Raw genomic sequence first — 21,400 nt, 5'->3', positions numbered from 1 at the left:
GAGCCGTGGTTGCCGCAGAGGTTGACCAGTCTCTTAGAGGCCGTGGCATGGTAAGCACCAGGCACTGATTTGTCAACAAAAGGCTCCAAACTCCTACAGAGTTTCTCATTAGAGCCTTCAGCTCTTGGTCAAACTTACACGTGTTTACCAAGGTCACAGCTCAGCAATGAACCAGATACCTCCTCATCCATCCCTTGAGGGTAGGAGAAATAAATGTTGGGTAAGAAACAACGCTGAGGACCTGATTTATAAAAGCAAAAAGGACAATCTGTCTTGTGGCAGGAAAGACCTGCCTCATGCCCAGGGTAACTGGAGACTCACAGGACCCCGACTGCATTGGGGATTGCAGATCTGTGTACACGGGGGCTGCCAGCATTTATACCCTCTGCTTTTTGAGTCAGAAGCTGGTTCTGTCCCATCACTTTGGCAACTCAGCATGGCCAGTGGCTAAAGGTCTTCTTAGGAGCCAGTACAGTTATGGGCAAGATGGAGCACCCTGGCATTTTCAACATGAAAAGCAACAAGGCTGGAATGTGCTCAACCTCTTGGTTCACCCTGTGACGCTGGACAGGAGCCAGATCCTTCCATCAGAGGCAGGGCAGCTGTAGAAGAGCATCAGGCAGGCTCTCAGAACCCCAGGAACCCTGAGGTCCCCTTGGAGGCAGGGAGTCCAGCTCTCTTGGTCCCTCCAGCCCAGAAGCCGCATGTGTACTTGATGCCAGGAACAGAAACACGTGTGTGGGCAGATGGCCTCTGAAGCCCTGAAAGCATCTCCTGCTTGGGAAATGACAGCAGAGCCTCACAGGACAAGGGGTCCTGCAGAGAAATACGGAGCAGCTGAGAATGGAAAGAACAGCCAGGTTCCTAGGCAGGTATTCAGGGCAAGAGGCAGAGGTTCCCATCTCAGAGCTCACCACTGGCAAACCATAACAGCAAAAAGGCCAACAGCTTGAACTTCCGAACCATTAAGAACAGCTACCCAGCCCCAAGACTGGGAAAGCAGGTGCAATCAAAGGCTCAGCTAATATGGACCAAGGATCCCCTCAGAAGCTGCTGGTAAAGTCCAGAAATATGAGGACTTCTTTGGCCGCAGAGAGGCTCGGTCAAGATAAAGTCTGCAGGACAGAGGTGAGAACAGGGTCAGGGTGAGCCAGAGAGACAGGAAGGCATCAGCCAGACTTAGGTCTCTCTTAGGTCTCCTTCTCCATTTCTCCCCACACTCTGTGGATTCACACCGCTGCTAGGAGAATACCTGGGATTTCTGACATTCAAAAGGCGCCTTAGTACTAGCGTGCTCTGTACGTCATTGTACGGTGCATTGGTCACAACGACAAAACCTGAAGCTCAGAGTCTCTGGTGGAAAACACAAAGCACCTTCAGAAGACCTGCTCGGCCTGCACGTTCTGCAAAGAAACTGGTGCCAAGAGCCCTCCTGAGACTCAAGTGCTTACGAGTGGCGAGTGCTAGGCGGTGCAGGAAGGTACCATTTCTAAGCTAGGTGAAAGCTCAAATCAAGAGTCCTGGGGTCCTTCCTGGTGCACGCTTGGCGTAAAGGTTAAGAACAGTGCTCGTGAAATTCCCAAAGAAACGCAGCGGGCTGATTGGGTTTCCACCATTATGTCGTTGACAGCAAGCCGGAGACTGGTAGTCAGGGAAGAACGACAGTGGGGATTCGTATGATGACAATTAGCCAAGTTCTGCTCTGCTTTTCTCTTTACAAAGAAAACTTCCCTTCTCTTTGCTCTTGGAATGCCATGTTAGAAGAGAGACATTTCCATGGCAACCACATACACATTTAGTGATGTGTCACTAAACTTGTGAGTGCACAAAGGCACATTAGGAGACTTTCTGAATGTGGCAAGAGAAATAGATTTTCATAATTGAATGTTGCCCTCAAGTAGAGTTTACCATTTGCTGAAAGCTGAGGCTGCAGCCAGAGATGCTAACTCTGCCTCGTCAGAATTGAGGCTTGACCCCAGAATCTCAGCTTTAGATGAGGGCTGTCTCTTTGAGAGGCTGCTGCCCAGAAAAGGGCCTACAAAGATGGGGCACAGAGCTGGGGGGCCAGGATGGCCTTGGCAGAGGCAGGGAAAACAGATCCATCTCACTCTTGACGAGAGCCTGAAGAGAGGGAGAGCTACCTGCATGAGAACCAAACACCACCCTGATCCTTCCCCAGAACCCCATGACCCCTAGACTATCATCTGTTCTACCAAAGAGAGTACAGGAAAAGATTAGCACCAGTATCAGACAGCTTCCCTAAGAAGAACAAACTAAAAAGAATGCTGAAATCTAGAGCCAGAAGTCCCAGGTGGGTGTCCTAGTTCTGTCTCTTCCTAATCATGGAAATTCGAAAACCATTCTTTTTCTAAACCTCAATTTGTACATGGGGAATATGCTTCCTGATTACCAAGTGCTTCAAGGAGGCAGCGGATGTAGAAGCACCACTACTAAACTGTAATGCTGATAAACTATAACACTGTTTATAAGGTGGCACTGGCTTGGCCCATGTACCCCTAAGGGGACCTCTGCCAGATGCAGCCTGGGCTCCCAGAGCGTGGCTATGTAGAAGGGGCCACCCCAACTCTGTTTGTGCCCACTGGGGCTGCTGTGGGTTTATGGCGGCCTGACTCCAAGTCTCTCCAGGAGCTGGTACAGCAAGGGTGAGAGTACAGCCCTGCAACACCTCCCCAGCCCCAGAGGCTCTGAAGTTGGCCTTTCTGGTCCTCCCTGGACGCACACCTACCCTAGGGTCCTAAGCCAGTCAGTACAGCAGCCAGAAGGCCTCAAATATCCAATTCTACCTACCTGCCACCCCTCCCCCAACCTCCTTATTCTCTCCATTACTCCTTCCCACTCAAACTAGACCTTGGCCTCCATGTTTCAAAGAAAGAGAAGCCACCACTGGAAAGCAAACAAGAGAGGCTAAATTTTGCCTTTTGAGTTTCCAAGGGCCTGGGTCCTGGCAATGAGAAGTTTTCAAGAATAGTTTTGACCACATGTGTTTCACTTCACATGCTTGATTCAGAACTCAACCCCAGATGGCTCTGCCTTAGGAGAGCAGCATTGCTTCAGGGTAAGAGATAGCACCTCCACACTGGAGCCCAGGGAAGTGCCCCTTTCCCCCATCACAGCACTCCTTTCCTGCCACCCTCACCTCCCCGCCGTCAGCCTAATCTATGAGCTGGGCTTGGGCCTGCCTCCTTGTTCTACTTGTAACCTGTCCTCCCTGAGGTGAGGACACCCTCTGCCACCATCCCAGGCTCAGGGTCTAACACTTTCCACTCACAGACACCAGCTGGATCAGCCCTCCTGAGCCCACCATGTGGCCCTTCCACTGCCCACGGCACTGCCCTGTACACTCCCCATCACACGCGTCCACCACACTGGAGAGGCTCAACCACCACTGAGGGCCAGGCCCTGGCCTGCCCAGCTGCACTTGTGAACTCTGTCCGAGTTCCCAGGCCCTGCGGCCCCTCCTTGCTCACTTCTGATGCCCCTGGTCCCAGCTCCCCTACACTGAGGCTCACCCCAGATAACTACTTTGGTTTATGCCAGAGGGGCTGGCACACTTGGCTCCAGAAGTCACCACCTCCCCTCATACTGCTGATGAGAACATAAACATTTCCACAGTTTTCTGCTGTGGAAAACTGGCGATTCCTCAATATGTTAAACATAGAATTATCATATACCCAGTATTCCACTCTTAAAAGGATTGAAGACATATGTCCACCCACAAAAGAGGGCATGAACGTTCACAGCAGCATTATTCATAATAGCCGAAAGGTAGGAGTATCCCAAATGGCCAGGAACAGGGGAATGGATAAACAATATGCGGTACATCCATTCAATGGGGTATTATTGAGACGGAAAAAGAAATAAAATTGACACATGCTACAACATGGAAGAGCCTTGAAAACATCAAAAAGGCCACATATTGTATGATTCCATTTATGTAAAAGATCCAGAATAGAAAAATGCATAGAAACAGAAAGCAGATTGGTTGCCAGGGGCTGAGGTGGGGGTGGGAGATGGGACATGGCTGCTCAGTGGGTATAGGGTTTCCACTTGGGGGGATGAAAAAGTTCCAGAATGAGATAGTGGTGATGATCACACGACACTGCAAATGCACGTAATGCTTCGGAATTGTACGCTTTAAAACGGTTAAAACGATAAATGTGGGCTTCCCTGGTGGCGCAGTGGTTGAGAGTGTGCCTGCCAATCCAGGGGACGCGGGTTCGGGCCCTGGTCTGGGAGGATCCCACATGCCGCGGAGCAACTGGGCCCGTGAGCCACAACTACTGAGCCTGCGCGTGTGGAGCCTGTGCTCCGCAACAAGAGAGGCCGCGGCGGTGAGAGGCCCGCGCACCGCGATGAAGGGTGGCCACCGCTTGCCACAACCAGAGAAAGCCCTCGCGCAGAAACGAAGACCCAACACAGCCAAAAATTAAAATAAATAAATTAATTAATTAAAAGAAGGCTCAACATTAAAAAAAAAAAAGATAAATGTTATGCGCATTCTACCTGTAATTAAAAAAAACAGTCACCACCTCACAGAGCAGTGCGTGCAGTTCCTTGGTGCCCCGAGCAGCCTCTGCAGCCTTGCTAAGACTTTGGGGTCTCTGGAGCTCCAGGACTGGAGAGGGGGTGCTGGCTTGGGCCCCCCAGGGGGCAGCACTGCAAATGTGCACAGAGTCAGGGAGTTGGACACTTTCACCTTAGCTGGTGGGGCTGCTACAACCAACATAAACACTCTATGAGGACAGGCACAGACGAAGGAACAGGAACTCACTTCAGCTTTCAGAACCTCTCTGAGGAGGCTGAACAACCAAACCCAGGCTGCTGTTGAAAACACGGTGACCATGAGGGAGAAAGACATCACACACCTTTCAGCCCTGCGACGGTAACTATAAACCTGCATTAACCAGCACTGGCCGCGTCGCACCTGTTATCCCAGGAGGATGAGCAGACCTAAATATTCAGACTGTAAGATGCTCAAACCACCATAGGAAAAGTCAGAATGATTTGGCCAAGGCGGAAAAAGCCAGGACTACCAGGTTACAACCAGACAGGGACTGCTCTGAACCAGCGCTTTCAGGATTTCTTCTAGATGTACGGTCCAGCCTATTTTCAATACCAGGCTGAGGCCAGGACACAGGGTACCTTATGCAGCACTGGTGGGGCTCAGCTCTCAGGAGAAAGTCTGGAAGGGTGGCCTGGGTGAGAATGCCACTTAGACATGCCTTAGATGGCAGTTTCAGCAGGGACTTTGCCAAATGACCCTCCCTTTAGTGGTCAGGGGCTTCGTTTCAAGAGAACACTCTCATTGGAGCAGAGATGCTGGCCACAAGCTGAGAAGAACGTGGTGGGATCTGGTCACCGCTTACGGTCACAGGGAAAAGACAAAATGCATTGTCACCACTCCACAATGTCTTCCTTTCCTCCACAGCAGTGAAGATTAAACCGTGCCCCCTCCCCCAACACGTGGCCTCCTCCTTCGCTGAGGAAGGAGCTGGCCTGTGAATCTTTTGGCCACACATCTTTAGTGTGTGGTCAGGCCGGAGGATGCACACACCCTATTTCTAGAAAGGAGATGAAGGAAGGGCTCCCCATGTTCTGCTACAAGGCTGAGCTCACTCAGCATCAGGCCGGGAAAGAGTCACACACCGTCCTCAGGTTGGCTCTTGGGCTCTCAATTGGAAATCAAAGAGCAGACAGCTCAGAACACCGGCTCTTTTTAGCAGAGGCCCTGATATACAATCAGAAGACAAAGGGGAGAGACAGACTCTCTAATCTTCTATGCCAGCAAGGAAGGAAAGCCGAGGGGTCTGTGACCAGTGAAGGCAGTGCTCTGAAGCCAGGAGGTGGTTGAAGAAGAGAGGAAACTAAAGGCAGGCCGCTCAGGAGAGGGCACCGGGCTGCAAGCCCACATCAGCCCAGGAGCTGCGTACAGGGCTCAGCGGGCAGCCAGGCGTGGCAGAACCATTGGTGAAAGGAAAAAGGAAGCTCTCTTGGTCCCTCGGCCACCTGCCTCTATCTGCTCCCCAAATCTCCGTTCCTTCTCTAAAACACTTATGCTCCTGAAGGCTCTGACCCCTGCACCTCTCTGTCCAGGCTTTCCTCGAATGGCTTTGCGCTCAAGTCTTCAGCCCCCAGCACTCCATTCTAAATCCGCATCTCCTGTGCCATCACCCCGAACAGTCCCAAACCAGTATTTCCAACCACCTGGATTTCAAAGGCATATCATTTTTATTGTGTCTGGAATTCAACTCATCTCCCCCTCCCAGGATTTCTCACTGTCCCCACTTCCTGATATCCCCATTGACCCCAGGTAGAAACCTTGGCCATTCCAAACTTCGCCTTCTACATCCACAACTGGAACACGCCCCGCCCCCCAGATGCAGCACATGGAGCCTCTTGCTCTCCGAGAAGCCCACTACGCCTGGTATTCTCCACATTTGCCTGAAACACCAACCTCTCCCCCAAGCTCACCTCAAGTTGATGTGACTCCCAGCCCTTTGTTCACCCCTTGATTTGGGCACCTCCATGGTGCTACAATTACATACACACACACACACCTGTCGCACCCTGCCTAGATGTGGTACTCAGGAGACAGAAGCCTCATCTTTGCTTCCTCAGCATCTAGGGCATCGCCTGGCAGGCGGTAAGAACAAGGTGAGCTCTCCGGAAAAGCTGAGCCGGAAGAAAACACACACGCAAGTAGTTAATACTCCTCTCGCTGCGTATCAGCTCAACTACGTTATTTCGTAAGGTCTGGTTTGGACCTGTCTGACAGCTAGATTTCCAACACGAATCTGCTCTGCAACTCCAGCAGTCACATGAAGGTGGTTTCTAGAACACAAATGACGGGGAAAAAACAGCAGCTAAAAGGAGGGAGGACTGAGGATGGTATCAAGAGAAAATGAAGGGAGAGGAAGTTGGGCCCAGGAAAGCCCCAGACCCTCTCCAAACTAAGGAATGGCATCCACCTGGGAGGGCTGGAAGAGAGGGACCCATGCAGAAATGCCTCAGCATCTAATTAAACGTTTTAGACTCTACTGCACACGAGAAAGAAAACTACGTCCCCCACGGAACCCTGATAAATGAGTCGTTTCCAACCAATCTATCACCATGGCATCTGGGCACCTCAGGAAGATGAAAATAAGACCAATACATAGATGAAAACCAATATACAAACAACCGTCTCCCCGCACAGGCCTCCAGGAAGCCACAGCTACAGCCATCTGCCAAGCTCCACCCTTGTCACTGTTTCCTGCAGCCAGAGGGCTCTGAGTAAGCATGGTTTAACATAAGATTTAGCAACAGAAGGAAATTTCTTCTCTGAAGTCTGCCTCTCCATTAATGCTCCTACACTAAATGTCCATTGCTTGAAGCTGGAATGAAATGAGTTTGGCATGAATAGGACTTGTTCTATATGCCATATCAGCCAAACAGTTTGCCAGAAATAGTTGGGGCAGACTGACGAAAGATTGCAACTTGACACAGGTTGAGAATTCAAAGGTTTCTTGCATGGAAACAGAGCTCTCGGGGGCGGCGGGGGGGGGGACCATCACTAAGCCGTGGGAAGGATACTCACGCTCATCTATGGCACAGTCTCACCTCCTGCAGCTTCCACGTGGAGGTGGCCTGGGTAGATTTGATCTGATCCACCCAGAACAGCAATGCTCAGGTTCAATAACATCCAGCACCTGGCAAGGCAGTGATGCTATGAAATTGCAGCATTGCTGCCCTGAGTCTGAACACCTGGGACGGGGTTCAGTTCTTTCACTTCTTCAATATCTGTTGCCTGAGCATCTGTTACTTGATTTTAGGGCCCAAGCAGCAATGTGAAAGGCTACTCTGTTAACTGGAAAGGGGCAGAGGCAGCCATAGGAGGGAGGTTGATGGCCTTTTGGGAAATCAACTTCTGAACAAGCAAATATTTTCATTCCAGATGTTTATGTTCTGCCTGCTTCCCCCCCAAAAATCTAAGTGGGACAGGCAAATATTTATGCAGCTAACCAATGCTTCCCTTCCTCCATGCATCCGTATGTAGTGGGAAGTGATTCTGACACATGACGCTATCAAGCTATAAAATTTCTTAAAGCCAGAGACTCATCTCTACTTTTCCTTTAGCTCACATAGCTTTCAGTGTATAACTGAGGCTCAATAGATAGTGTTTCCAAGATTTTTTTCTTAAAATTTTAATAAACGTATGACTTCTCTTGATGTTAACATTATATGTTCTTAACACTGGAAAACTGTTTTAACTGAGTCTTTTCTCTAACTCATTTTTTTTTTTCTTACCTGATCCTGGTCTAGGTCTTAATAAATAAAGAAAATTTCCAACCTCTTCCAAAAGTGGGTAAAAGGGAAATATAGACAGAAAGGAGATACAGCTTTGGTGAAGAGGAAACTACAACAGGCGAGTTCTAAAGCATAGCTGTACATGAGAATCATCTGGGAAGTGTTTAAGAATCCCAACGCTGGGCTGTACTCCTGACCAACTAAGTCAGAACCGCTGGGATAGGAACTCAGGCATCAGTAGTTACTAAGTTCCCCCAGGTGATTCCAGACTGCACTCAAGGTTAGAATCCCTGTTCTAAAGATTCATGAGACCAGTTCTTTTGAAGGTCTACCAAGACTATGACAATTTCTACGTTATTTCATCCCAAAGTGAAAACTCTTCTTCTAAATTGTCACCCTTGAGCCCTCAGAGAACATAATAGAAAGAACGTCAACCAAAGAGTCAGGAGAGGAGGTCTGAGTCAATGCATCACAATTTACATTGGCGGGGCCTGGAGTTGGTCACTGCCTTTGCAGGGTGTGCATTATCTGAGCTATAAAATGGGATTATGGTCCATGCCGTGTACGCCACAAGGCTGTTGTGGGGACCAGCTAAACTCTTAACGGGATGCTAGGGCTCTACTAAGAATACACACAAGGAATCTCTGATCTGATCTGTCCACGAGGGGATAGGTATTAGCCCAGTCCAGGCCCCACTGCCCTCTAAGCAGGCCCCCTGGAAATTCTCCCTGGGAGAATTTAAAAGACAATGGATGGTACAGGGGCCAGAGAGTCAGAAACCTCTTCTCTAACATGCAAGAAAACTTCAATTCCAGGGCTGACAAACCAGAATTCTGCTCCCACTGGGCCAAGTTTAAGAGCCCTTTACTCAGAGCACAGAGAATCTAATTATGCCTTAATCGAATCCAGTGCCTAATCACAGAAAATGTCTAATGTTGTTTGTCTCCCTCAGTCCCATCTGGATGGACACCACTCTGCTACCATTCTTAGTTACTCAAGGATCAATAATCAGACACAGAGCTCCCTCCATGATTATAGGGTGGCTGTTACACAAGACCACCTCTGAGACTACGGAAGTGTGAAGTCTCTGCCCTTTGTGTAGTCACACACCCCAAAAGGCCTGTATCCGACACTGCTAGAGAAGTCTCTAAACTGAGCTATTTTTCTGTCAAAACATGAACCTTTCTCTATAAAGGGTTTCCTTATACTCTAAAGGAGCAAAATTGATTATACTTATCGGTTGTTCTCTAAAAGGTCCAGTTCTGAAAGCAAGAAACGCAAGTCTTCTTTTCCCACTGATCCTAATAATTAAAAACCAAGGCTACTCCAGAGCTCTGTAAGGTATGTGACAGACATGGAGAATGGCTTCTGGGAGAGTTGGAAAGGAGGAAGATTTGCTGATTTACGTCAAGAACACAAGTACAGAAAAACAAAAAAGGTGCCAAAATGTCTTCCCAGGAGATCAGCATTTACTTGGCAAAGTTTAGGTTTAACCTCTTAAAAGCTCATTCCAGGAATGAAAATGGGGGAGAGGGATCTTAAATAAGAGATTTGTAAATTTAATTCAACACTCCCACCCACTCCAAGTGACACAAGTGAAATTAAAGGTAGCCTTTGCAATGAAACACTACATTTACTTCGTACTGAACTTTCCTGAGTGAGGGGAAGATAGGAGATCAGATCCCACAGAAGAGTCCTTGGAAATCCTTCAGCCGTATATATTTAGCTTCCGTCTGACCAGTAATCAGCAATTTGGACTATACAAATAGTTTTTTTTTTTTTCAATGTGGGGATTTACAAACAAAGTTTTAAAAAGTAATCATTACACTTAAGGTAGGGAGACCAGAGAAAATATTTGACAGATTAAAAAATCCTGAAAGCCGCACTAATGGAGACTGCTGGAACATCACAGATATCAGCACATATTTCTTCTAACACCTAAAAGCAGATGAGCAAAAAATGCACAAATAGTTTAAGATGACATCAACCAGAAATTAGATACCCTTTGAGGTATTACTGTATCTATTCAGGATATAGTTTCAACAAAAAATTATATTTCATGCATCCAATACCAATTACCAAAAATAAATAGGAATCTTTAAATATCTAATCTATACCAAAATATACACAGTAAAGTTTGTGCACTTGATTCAGGAGTCTTCAGAGACTTACTCAAGGTCTGCTTATTTGTACTTTATATATAATGCTAACAAGCTAGATTGAATGGTTTCCTAGCCATCTGCAGGTTAGAAAATAGCAAAATAGGAAGAGTAGCGAATAAAGCAGCCAGAGGCAGGTATCCTGACAGCCAAAAGAAGTGACAGCTGACAGCCTAACAGAAAGAGGGGAGAAAAAGTGCTTAAAAGCAGATGAATCTAGAATCTCAAAAAGGCAGCATTCACAATGTTTGGCATAACATTTTTACAAATGACTAGTGTTACATGAAGTTGTAGGAAAATGTGACCCATAACCACAGAGAAAACAGTCAACAGGGACAGACCCAATGATGATGACAAAGATGTTGGCAAAAAAAGACTTTTTGGAAAGCTATTACAAATACGCCTTAGGACTTAAAAGAAAATCTGGAAACAATGCGTGAACAGATGTGAAACATTGGAGAGCCCAAAACAATGAAAAAGGCCCAAATGGAAATTCTAGAAGTAAAAAAATACCTGAAAATTAAAAATTCACTGGGTGGGCTTAACAACAGATTAGATATTACAGAAGAAAAGTTCAGTGAAATTGAAGATGGGTTAATGTAAATTATCCACACCAAAGCACAGAGATAAAGACTGAAAAGAAAATGAACACAGACTTAGTGACTTCTAGGAAAATATCAAGCAAATTAACTTATATGTAAGTTGAGTTCTAAAAGAAAGACAGATTAGGGTAGGAAAAATATGGGCCAAAATTTTTCCAAACTTGAAGAAAAATATCAACCTATAGACACAAGAATCTCAACAAGCCCCAAGAAGGATAAACAATCACATCCACATTTAGGCACAGCATAATCAAATGACTTAAAAATAAAGAGAAAATCTTAATAGCATCCAATGGGAAGGGAAAGACATTACGTGCAGGGGAATATACTCTAATCTCTTATCAGAAACAACGCAAGTTACAAGACAATGGGTCTTTCATGTAAAGAAAGTGAGGAAAAGTCAACTTAAAATTCCATATCAAGCAAAAATACCCTTTTAAAAGGAGGGCAAAATAGAGACACTTTCAGAAAACAAAAGCTGCAAGCATTTGTCACCAGTAGACCTACACTAAAAGAAATGTTCAGAGGAATTCAATTTATAGGTTCAAGGTAAATCCAATCAGAATCCCAGCAGGATTTTTCATAGAAACTGACATGCTTATTCTCAAATGTAGGCAGAAATGCAAAGGACTTATAATAACTAAAGCCATTTTGAAAAAGAAGTTCAAAGTTGGAGAAGTCATGCTACCTGTTTTTAAGACTTACTATAAAGCCCCAGCATCAAGTCAGTATGAATTGAAACAAGGACCTACTGTATAGCACAGGGAACTGTATTCAATATCTTATAATCTATAATGGAAAAGAATGTGAAAAAGGTTTTATATATATATATATATATATATATATACCTGAATCACTTTGCTGTACACCTGAAACTAACACAACATTGTAAATCAACTATACTTCAATAAAAAACTTTAAAAAACCCCCAAAACCCAAAAAACCCCAGGAAACAAATAGCAAGATGGTTGGCTTATTACTCAGCCATAAAAAAGAACAAAATAATGCCATTTGCAGCAACATGCATGGACCTAGAGATTGTCATACTAAGTGAAGTCAGACACAGAAAGACAAATATCATATGATATCACTTATATGTGGAATCTAAAAAAAGGGTACAAATGAACTTATTTACAAAACAGGAGTAGAGTCACAGATCTAGAAAACAAACTTATGCTTATCAGGGGATAAGGTGTGGGGGGGCAGAAAAATTGGGAGATTGGGATTAACATATACACACTACTATATACAAAACAGATAACTAATAAGGACCTACTGCATAGCACAGGGAACTCTACTCAATACTCTATAATGGCCTATATGGGAAAAGAATCTAAAAAAAGAGTGGAAATATGTATATGTATAACTGATTCACTTTGCTGTACACCTGACAGTAATACAACATTGAAAATCAACTATACTCCAATAAAATTTTTTTAATTAAAAAAATAAAAAATTAATGATACAAAAAAATGAATGAGAACGCTAAAAACACGGTTAGCTCACACTCATACTAATAATTACACTAAAAAGAGATAGTATGAATTGGCATAAAGACAAATCAATAGAACACAAGTGTCCAGAAATACAGCTACATACATATAGTAAATTAAGCTAACATGGCATCAAAGCAATTCAATGGGGAAAAGAAAGCTTTTTCAACAAATGGTGCTAAACAACTGGATATTTAAATGAAAATAAAGAACCTCAACCCCTACCTCACACCATATACAAAAATTAATTTGAAGCAGATGAGAGACCTAAATGTGTAAAAACTAAAATGATAAAGCTTCTGGAATTAAAAGGATACCATCTTCATGACCTTGGGGTAGACAAAGAATTCTTTTTTTAAAGTACACACAAAAGCACTAACCATAAAAGAAAACATTGATACACTGGACTTCATCAAAATTTAAAACTTCTGCTTTTTGACTGACACTATTAAGAAAATGAAAAGACAAACCATAGAGCATGAGTGTATACATCTGACAAAGGACATATCCAAAATGAACAAAGGATTTCTAAAATTCAATAAGACAATAAACACTCAATTTTTTTTTAATTTAAAAAAGGGGGGCAAAAGGTCTGAACACAGACTTAAAAGAAAGATAAAGAAATGGCAGATAAACATATGAAAAGATGTTCAATATCAATAGTTAAAAGGGAAACAAAAATTAAAACCACAACTAAGGGGACTTCCCTGGTGGCACAGTGGTTAAGAAGCTGCCTGCCAATGCAGGGGACACGGGTTCAAGCCCTGGTCCAGGAAGATCCCACAAGCCGCAGAGCAACTAAGTCTGTGCACCACAACTACGGAGCCTGCACGCCACAACTACTGAGCCTGTGTGCCACAACTACTGAAGCCCACGCACCTAGAGCCCATGCTCCACAACAAGAGAAGCCCATGCACCACAACGAAGAGTAGCCCCTGCTTGCCACAACTAGAGAAAGCCTGCATGCAGCAACGAAGACCCAACACAGCCAAAACTAAAAATTAATTAATTAATTTAAAAAAACCACACACACACAATTAAGGGACTTCCATGGTGGTCCAGTGGTTAAGACTCTACGTTCCCAATGCAGGGGTTCTGGGTTCGATCCCTGGTCAGGGAACTAGATCCTGCACGCATGTCGCAACTAAGAAGTCCTCATGCCACAACTAAAGATCCTGCACGCCACAATGAAGATCCGGCATGCCGCAACTAAGACCCAGCCCAGCCAAAATAAATGAATGAATGAATAAATAAATATTTTTTTAAAAACACCACAATTAAATATCACTACACATCAAATATCATGGCTAAACCTAAAAATGTGGACAATACCAAGTGTTGATGGAAATGCAGAACTCTCAACACTTTGCTGGTGGGTCTAACTACTTGGGAAAAGTGTTTCCAGTTTCTTATAAAGTTAAACATACATTTACTCTATGAGCCAGCAATTATACTCCTAGATATTGACACAAAAGAAATGAAAATATACCTACATAAAGAATGGTGCATAAAATGTTCATAACAGCTTGATAGCCAAACACTGGAAACAACCAAAAAGTCCAACCACAGGTGAATGGATAAACAAATTGTGGGATATTCATACAACAGAATATATCTCAACAATGAAAAGGAATGAAACACTGATACACACAACATGAATGAATTTCAAAAACATTAGCCTCAGTGAAAGAAGCTTTGAGCAGAATGGCATATACTATACTACTCCATTTAGTTGAAGTTCTCGAACAGGTGAAACTAATCTCTGGCAACAACTCAAAACAGTGGTTGGGGGTGGATGATGGGAGACTGCTTGGGAAGGAGCAGAGGGAACTTTCTCAGATGATGGGAATGTTCTATATCTTCGTAGGGGTGTGGTTTATACGGTTTTCTGCAGTCGAGCAAACTTTGTATTTAAGATCTGTGCATTCCCCTATCTGTAAGTTATACTGAAATAAATAGATAGCACCTGCATCACAGAGTCATTGTAAAAAAAAAATAAGATGAGAACACAAAACACAGTCATTGAGGGGCCGGCAGTGTTACCTAAATGACTCATCACGCGCTATGGGACATGCTGTATTGCATAGTGGATTTTATGGTGACCCCAAGTCATGGTGGCAGAGGTGGAACGAGGGGAGAAGAATATACTATTATTCAGCCACTGAAAATGGTTGTTATTTAGTGAAAGGTATTTGCCTACAAGTTTCGCCTGTAGAGCAACTGACTCCCAGAGCATGCCAGGTGAAAGCATAATTATTGCTTATCTATTTAGGACACTAATCAATACGCCCAAGTCTCTTCTGTAAAAGTTACCACTCTGGTACTGCACTAAAACAGACGGACAACCTGCCTAGTCTTAGCCTTTAATTAATGAAAATTCAGAGTTAAGAGACATACTCAGACCCCCTTGTGAGTAAGAGCTGTTCTGACCACCTGCCTATTGCGTTTGGAGAGCCCTCAACCCAAATCTTAGAAAACAGCCTTCTCAAGGGAAGAAATACCTACAACTGGACCACCACACTGAGGCCACAGATGGCAGCTATGGTCTCCGTGGCTTCAGTTCTCTTTGGGGATGGAGACACCAAAAAACAGGTCTGACAGCGATCTCAGCCACACCCTGCATTTAAGAGAAACAAAACCATACTGCCTTGGCTATTAACTAGCCCCCAGAGCCTAGTGGGGGTGAAAGAGGGAAGGGGAGTGGGATTGAGGTCCTTGAGTCCTCAGAAGTCCTTAAGGAATCTCCAGTTTTTTTCTTACCATCATCTGCCATGACAACACAGAGCTTAAAAAGTCTGTTGTTTTCCCCAAATTATGCAAATACTTGTGCGTAAGGCCGTGGCCCCAGGTTAGTGGGGAATCAAGAACCAGAGCTTATTCGAATGAGCCTGGTCTTTTTGGACTGCAGATGCACAGAACTGGAATAATAATAATCCTTGGTTCATGACATTCATCCCTGCTCCAAGTATGGCCCCTCTTTTAAAGTTAATGTAATAAATGCCCATTATGCTCTCCTGAATCCTGTCCATAATACCGTTGTTATGTCTTTCCTGACCTGGCTAAAGAAAGCAAGGCAGCGAGAGAATTTCCTGAAGTCTCCATCACCTCCCTTAGTGCTGACTTGACTTAGGAAGCAGACTCAGGCACCTTCCCCACGCCAGAGACAGTACCCACAGGCTCGTTGCCCACCTAGATTACCAAACAGCTTCCCTGCATGGGGCTTTCCAATCTGCGAGCCTGATTTATTTTCTTCAGTAAGAGAAAAGATGTAAGTCCTTTGAGCAAAGTATGCCTGATATATATCACAATATTTATTTTTTGGTGGAGTAATGGATCAGTCTTCGGGAAGAGCTAGAGAAAAGGCATTTCTTGAGCTCAGATGTAAATCAGTCACTCTGAAAACTGCAGGGTAATCTATGTTCTTACCCGCCCTGCTAACTACAGTGTGAAATAAGCAGCTGACTTTTAAAAGTCATTGTACTATTTGTTTCTAAAGCTAACACTCAAGACGGAGTTAAGGATGTGAGGCCTGAGAAGCAGTTGCTCTTGGAATGCCTGCACCAAGTCCCTAAAATCATGGTGCAGCTAACAGTGAAAGCAGAGATCCACCCAACCTGTGGGCGTTAAGTCACACACCTGGTGGGGACAAGGTCTGAGCTTTGGTCTACTTGCAGTGCTCAGTTCTAAGGAAGAAGAATGAAGTGTATAGCTGGGCTTATGATGTAAGGGTCTCCCAACGGACCTGTCTGGTTACTATAGGGCAATCTTCCCGTCTATATTAAATGTATCATAGAGCAGGACAAGAGAGAAACTGAAGGACAAGGGCGAAAAATCTTCAGTGGATTTTCAACTGAAACAGAGCTCTTCGAAGGAAAGCTATTTAAATCTGAGGTGTTCCTAATATTAATTATCCTGAACATCTCACAGCCTCAGATTCACATGCTACAAAGAACACAAAGCCTTTTAATTTTTCTACCTGTCCCTGGGACTAGCAGTGATAAATCAGATACACAGAGAAACCACACATGACTAACGAACCAGCCCATTAAATGGGGAGCAAAGATCATTTGCCAAGATGACTTATTCAGACATAGTCACATATCACGACGAGCAATATCCTGGAGGCTTAACACAGCAGACATGGAAGGCAAGAGCTGGGGCACTCCCTGCCAAGTCTCAGAGACTCCAGGGTGATTCGGGCATCCTCCAGATGCCTGCTATCCAGACATGAAAGATTTTACAAACGGCTGCCACCTCTCCAGTCCCTTTAAGTTAGACTTGCACTTGGAAAATTACTGCAACTTCTAAAAGGCTTCTTGGGTCACAGAGCCAAGCCCCCAAACCTTGCTGTGGCCCCTACTCTACGACTCTTAGAATTCCATGTACCCTCAGGAAGAAGACCCAGCTTCTGCCACCGGTAACCTTAACTGTTAGTTTATAGATCTTTCCTGTAGCCACTGTGGGCTCCAACTAAGTATCTGGGCTCCAACTAAGTGTCATATCCTATTCTAGGTGCTTGGGCAGATCCATAAACAAAAGAGTAAACAGGTGGGAGCGAGGGAGAGAAAAGGCTCCCCTAAATGCCAGTCTCTTCATTTTACCATGAAAACTGAGGCCCAGTGATAAACAGGAATTTTCCCCTGAGACCAGGGTTGATGGCATGGCAAGGACTTGAACACAGGTTGGACACTCAGGGCGACTGCCACATACAGTGGTGCATAAGGGCACTGGGCAGAGGGGACGGGGATGGGGGTAAAATTCAATCCACATTCTTCCTATGGGCTAGGGGCAGCCCCACTCCAGTGCTATGTTCTCACAGCCCTACTCTGCCCAATTCCCTTTAACAAAAGCTCCCTTCCCTGAAGGGACAACTGAGGTGCTCCAGATCAGCAACCAACCATCATTAGTAGGACACAACATAGTGCGAAACCTTTCACTGGGATGTAACCCTGACAAGCTATTCACTCCCAACTCTTGTCATGTGTGAGAAAAGTCTATTGAACTTGAAGAGAAACCCACCTATGACCAAGGTCCCCTAAAATAATTATAACAATAATTTCCTATATAATCATCAGATCTGAAAGGAAAGGCTGCTAGCAAGCCGTTTCTCATTCTCACCAATCCCTTTACTCTCCATGATCCCAAGATGAGGATCTGTCACTGTTCAATCCCATCTCTAAAGTTCAATCTGGGTGAGAGGAATACTTAACTTAATCAACTATGTGAATATCTACTCTTGACTAGGTGCTAGGGATACAACAGTGAACACCATCACCATCATCAACAACAACACAACATTTCCCCTTACTTCATGGAACTAAGACATGCCGAAAACAGAGCTGGGAAAAGCCCAGCTGCTATGGAGTCCCTGGCCAGACTGGCAGTCTACTTAGGGGCCAGGTCTGGAAGCAAGAGTTTGTGACCAGCCTCTTCCCCCCTCTCTCATTCCATTTTACAGAAGGAAAAATAAGGTCCAGGAAGGAGAGGAGGTGGCTTGTCCAAAGTCAGACAGTTGAGCTGAGACTCGAATCAATGTACTCCGGGTTACCCTTTCCACCACACTGCCTCCTCCAAGGTTCCAAAATTGCGAACTGAGGAGAAAATGTTGGTTCTAGTGACAGATTCTTTCCTGATGTGTCTACACCCAGAACATGCAGCTTCAGCCCATCTTATCAGCAGAGACCTTGAGCCCATGTCCATCTCTCAAACTAGAATGTTCATAAGTATGCTTCATTGTTCTAGAGCCCAAGTGTCCAATCTTTATTCTCTCTCATTTATCACCCTCTCTGAGTCTCTCTTGAAGTTTACCTTCGCTTTAAAAACCTCATCTTATAAGAACAGAGCCCTTTTTATCTGATGCTAGCTGTCCCTCTGCTCCTGGGGTCTAATCAATCCATGCCCGGAAAAAAAACAAGCCAGAGAGGAAAGCAACAGTCCCTTTTATGAAAACAGGCACCTTTCTAAAATGATCTACCCATGGGCATGGCACAGATAGAAATTTAAATGAGAAGGAAATAAAGACATCCTCCAGCAATTGTCAACTGCATTCCTCATCAGGTGGGACACCAGGGAAGTTAACTCTGTGTTAACAGCTAAAACAAACACTCTGCCCCACATTTTTTCAGGTTGTTTGGGGACCGGGGGAGGTCCAAACTCAAGAAGCCTGAAGAGAAAATGGGCTTCAAAATATAATAGTGTATATAGTCCCGTCCCCTCCATTCTGAGGAGCTTAACGTCTTCAAGATAGTAAGAGGGGGCTCACTGAACAACTGCAGGTATAGACGAGCAGGCTTCCGGCTACTACCAGGGGTGTACAGCGATGCCAGATAGAAAGATCCAGACATCTGGCAACCAACACAGACCTCCACCCATTGTGTTACTTTACATCCACCTGCAAAGAAGAGTCTCCACACCTCCCACCACCCCCAGCCTCTGCCCACAAGGGAGGTTCTCTTTGTATTGAGGGGCAGAACCTGGTCCCCCGCTAGACAGCCCACCCTCCTTCCCACATGGCTTCCAACCGCAGGCTCTCAGAAATGGGTCCCATATCTAGAAGCAAATGCAGAAAGCACCTTTTGAAGGGGGCAGTAGGTAACTCTTAATCCTTTGGGGCATCCTTTTAAAGATCTGACGGCAGCTCTACACCCCGTGAAAAACTGCATGCATATAGTTTAAACGTAATTTCACTGCGGGTTACTGCCCTCCAAGGAGGTCTGAAAGGGTTAATGTTTTCAGAGGCAGCTTTAGGAAAGGGAGCTGGGGTGGTTCAGGTGAGTATTCAACAACACAGCTCCTTAAACAGTGGGGGAGAAATGATGCCCCTCTCTTAGCGACTGCAAGTTCCAGGCTTCAATTAACCTTTGGGATTTCAACAAGAATTTGGAAACTGAGAGTGTGCGCTTGCACTCGGGAAACAAGGACTCGTCTTTGTGGTTTCCTCTACTGACATCACAAAATGTCCAGTGATTGCTGGTTAAGATAGAGTCTCCACAGGGCTTAGCAAAGAAGGCTGAGTAACAACAGCAGAGATAAGTAGGGAGAGGTGGGCGTTGGGAGACAGGATACACTGGACAAGGAGAGGAGGACAGCTAAGCTCTCCACTGGCTCTGAGCAGGTCTTGACAGGGCAGGTCCTGACTCTTGCTGCCTGCTCTCCCTGGAAATCAGGGCAGACTTGCTGACTGCTCGGCAGCAAACCAAGAAGTCCAGGCAGAAGCAGTCCTTTCATTCTGGGTCCACGGGGATGGGGGCAGCATCCTCTCCTTTCTAGGGAGGAGACCCTGGCCCACTGCTTGCCCACAGCCCCCTCGTGGCCCGGGGGTGTCACTGCAGCCCCCTCTGCAGTGCTGGGCAAAAACCTTGCGCAGGCGGCTCCAACAGTAGGCAGCTCTAACAGGGACTGAGCAGAACATTTAGCTATCAGTGGTGGCTTGGCAACTGTCTTCAAGCCACAGTGAGGCTGCGTTTGCTTTTGGTTTCTTAAATTAAGACTAAGATTCAGACTCAAAGTGATCCTTCTAACCTCTCTCTGGTACAATCCCTACAGGGAGCAAGTCCAAGACCTGCTACACTAAGCCAATAACCTCAGAGGTTCTGTGACATTACCACCGCCTTAGGGATCATTGCTCCTTGCATCACACGCAATTACGTGCAGTTGTTCCAAAGCTCAATAGAAACAGTTAGCAAGAATGCACAACATCCTCTGGCTTGTAGGTTGCTGGCTAGACTGCAAAACACTTGCAGGTCACCAAATACCCCCCAAATCCTGGCTTTCCAGGTAGCAGATCCTAAAGGGGGTTGGGAGATGTCACAATTTAAAGACACAGAGTGAGAAACAACATGGCTCTTGGCCCCTTCAAACAGAAAGGGTGTCCATTAATAAGCCTAACTAGCAACGCCACAAAAATCTTATTAAAACATCTCCACAAAGGGAGGGAGCAGGCCCCACCTGGGCTGAGGACTGGACTGGAAAGACCAGAGTCGGGGGGTGGGGGAAAGTTGGTCCAGTGGTTCAGCTACCATCGGGGGTGCGGATGATTAACTGAACCCGGTAGTGGAAAACTGTGCAGGTAGGAGTGAAGGTGGGAAGTTGGGGAGGAGGGAGGAGGGTACAGAGTGTGCCTGGAGGACCTAGAGTAGAGCAGGGAGCCCGGGAGTGACTGGGCCCAGGGGAAATGGATGGAAGCACAAGAGGGTCTTTTCTTTTGTGCGGGTAGAAGAGTCCTTACCTCCTTGATTTTCTCCCGCTGGCTTTGAACTAGGCTCTGGGGCTCCTTACTCTTGTCGGCCCTAGTGCCCAGGACCGGGTGGCGGAGGCGGCTTCGGAAGGCGTTGAAGTCAAAGCTAGAGGAGATGCTCCCCTCCTGCGGTCTGAGGGCCGTGGCGCTGCTGGCCCGAGCCGCCGTGGCCTCCTCCCGCGGCCCGGTGGGGCGGGTGCGCCGCAGCCACCCTTTCCTGCGGCGGGGACTGGCTTGGCTCCTGGGGTCGTCCTCACCCGGGGCTGGAGCCGCGGGGGCCGGGTTCGGAGGCGACTCCTGCTCGCGGGTCAGGGGGTGGCCGGCGACTTGGGCCACTGCCTCCAGGCCGGGCTGCTGGGTCCGGGGGGCCAGGAAGAGGCGCTTGAGGCGAGAAGAGTTGGGCAGCAGGAACAGGGCCCCGAAGCACAGGGTGACGAGGCCGGAGAGGAAGAGAAGGAAGAGGAACTTCTGCGGCAGCCGCAGCCCCCACGGGGAGGCCGGGACGAAAACGGGCACTTTCCTCATGAGCATCCTCGCCGGGCACGGGGCTGGGGACAGTCAGATCCGGCCGGGCCCCTGAGGCCCTGGGAGTCCAGACACTTC

General features: G+C 46.2%; 1 protein-coding gene across 4 annotated transcripts in view; it reads right to left on the bottom strand.

Annotated features, from left to right (window-relative positions):
- The window catches only part of MAN1C1 (mannosidase alpha class 1C member 1), a 134,201-nt gene extending 112,808 nt beyond the window's left edge, over positions 1-21,393 (bottom strand). For all 4 annotated transcript variants that reach the window (XR_003006129.1, XM_024766859.1, XM_024766860.1 and 1 more), the window contains exon 1: positions 20,789-21,393. Coding sequence is in view for 3 of the 4 variants with exons in the window: in XM_024766859.1 (XP_024622627.1) it covers positions 20,789-21,328 (540 nt within the window). In the remaining variant the exon portion in view is untranslated. The remainder of the gene's footprint in view (positions 1-20,788) is intronic.
- Positions 21,394-21,400: the final 7 nt, after the last annotated feature.

This window comes from Neophocaena asiaeorientalis, unplaced genomic scaffold, assembly GCF_003031525.2.
Source record: "Neophocaena asiaeorientalis asiaeorientalis breed wild unplaced genomic scaffold, Neophocaena_asiaeorientalis_V1.1 scaffold79, whole genome shotgun sequence".
Lineage (NCBI taxonomy): Eukaryota > Metazoa > Chordata > Mammalia > Artiodactyla > Phocoenidae > Neophocaena > Neophocaena asiaeorientalis.
Note: the sequence above shows the minus strand (reverse complement) of the source record. Positions and strands in the feature narration are given on the sequence as shown.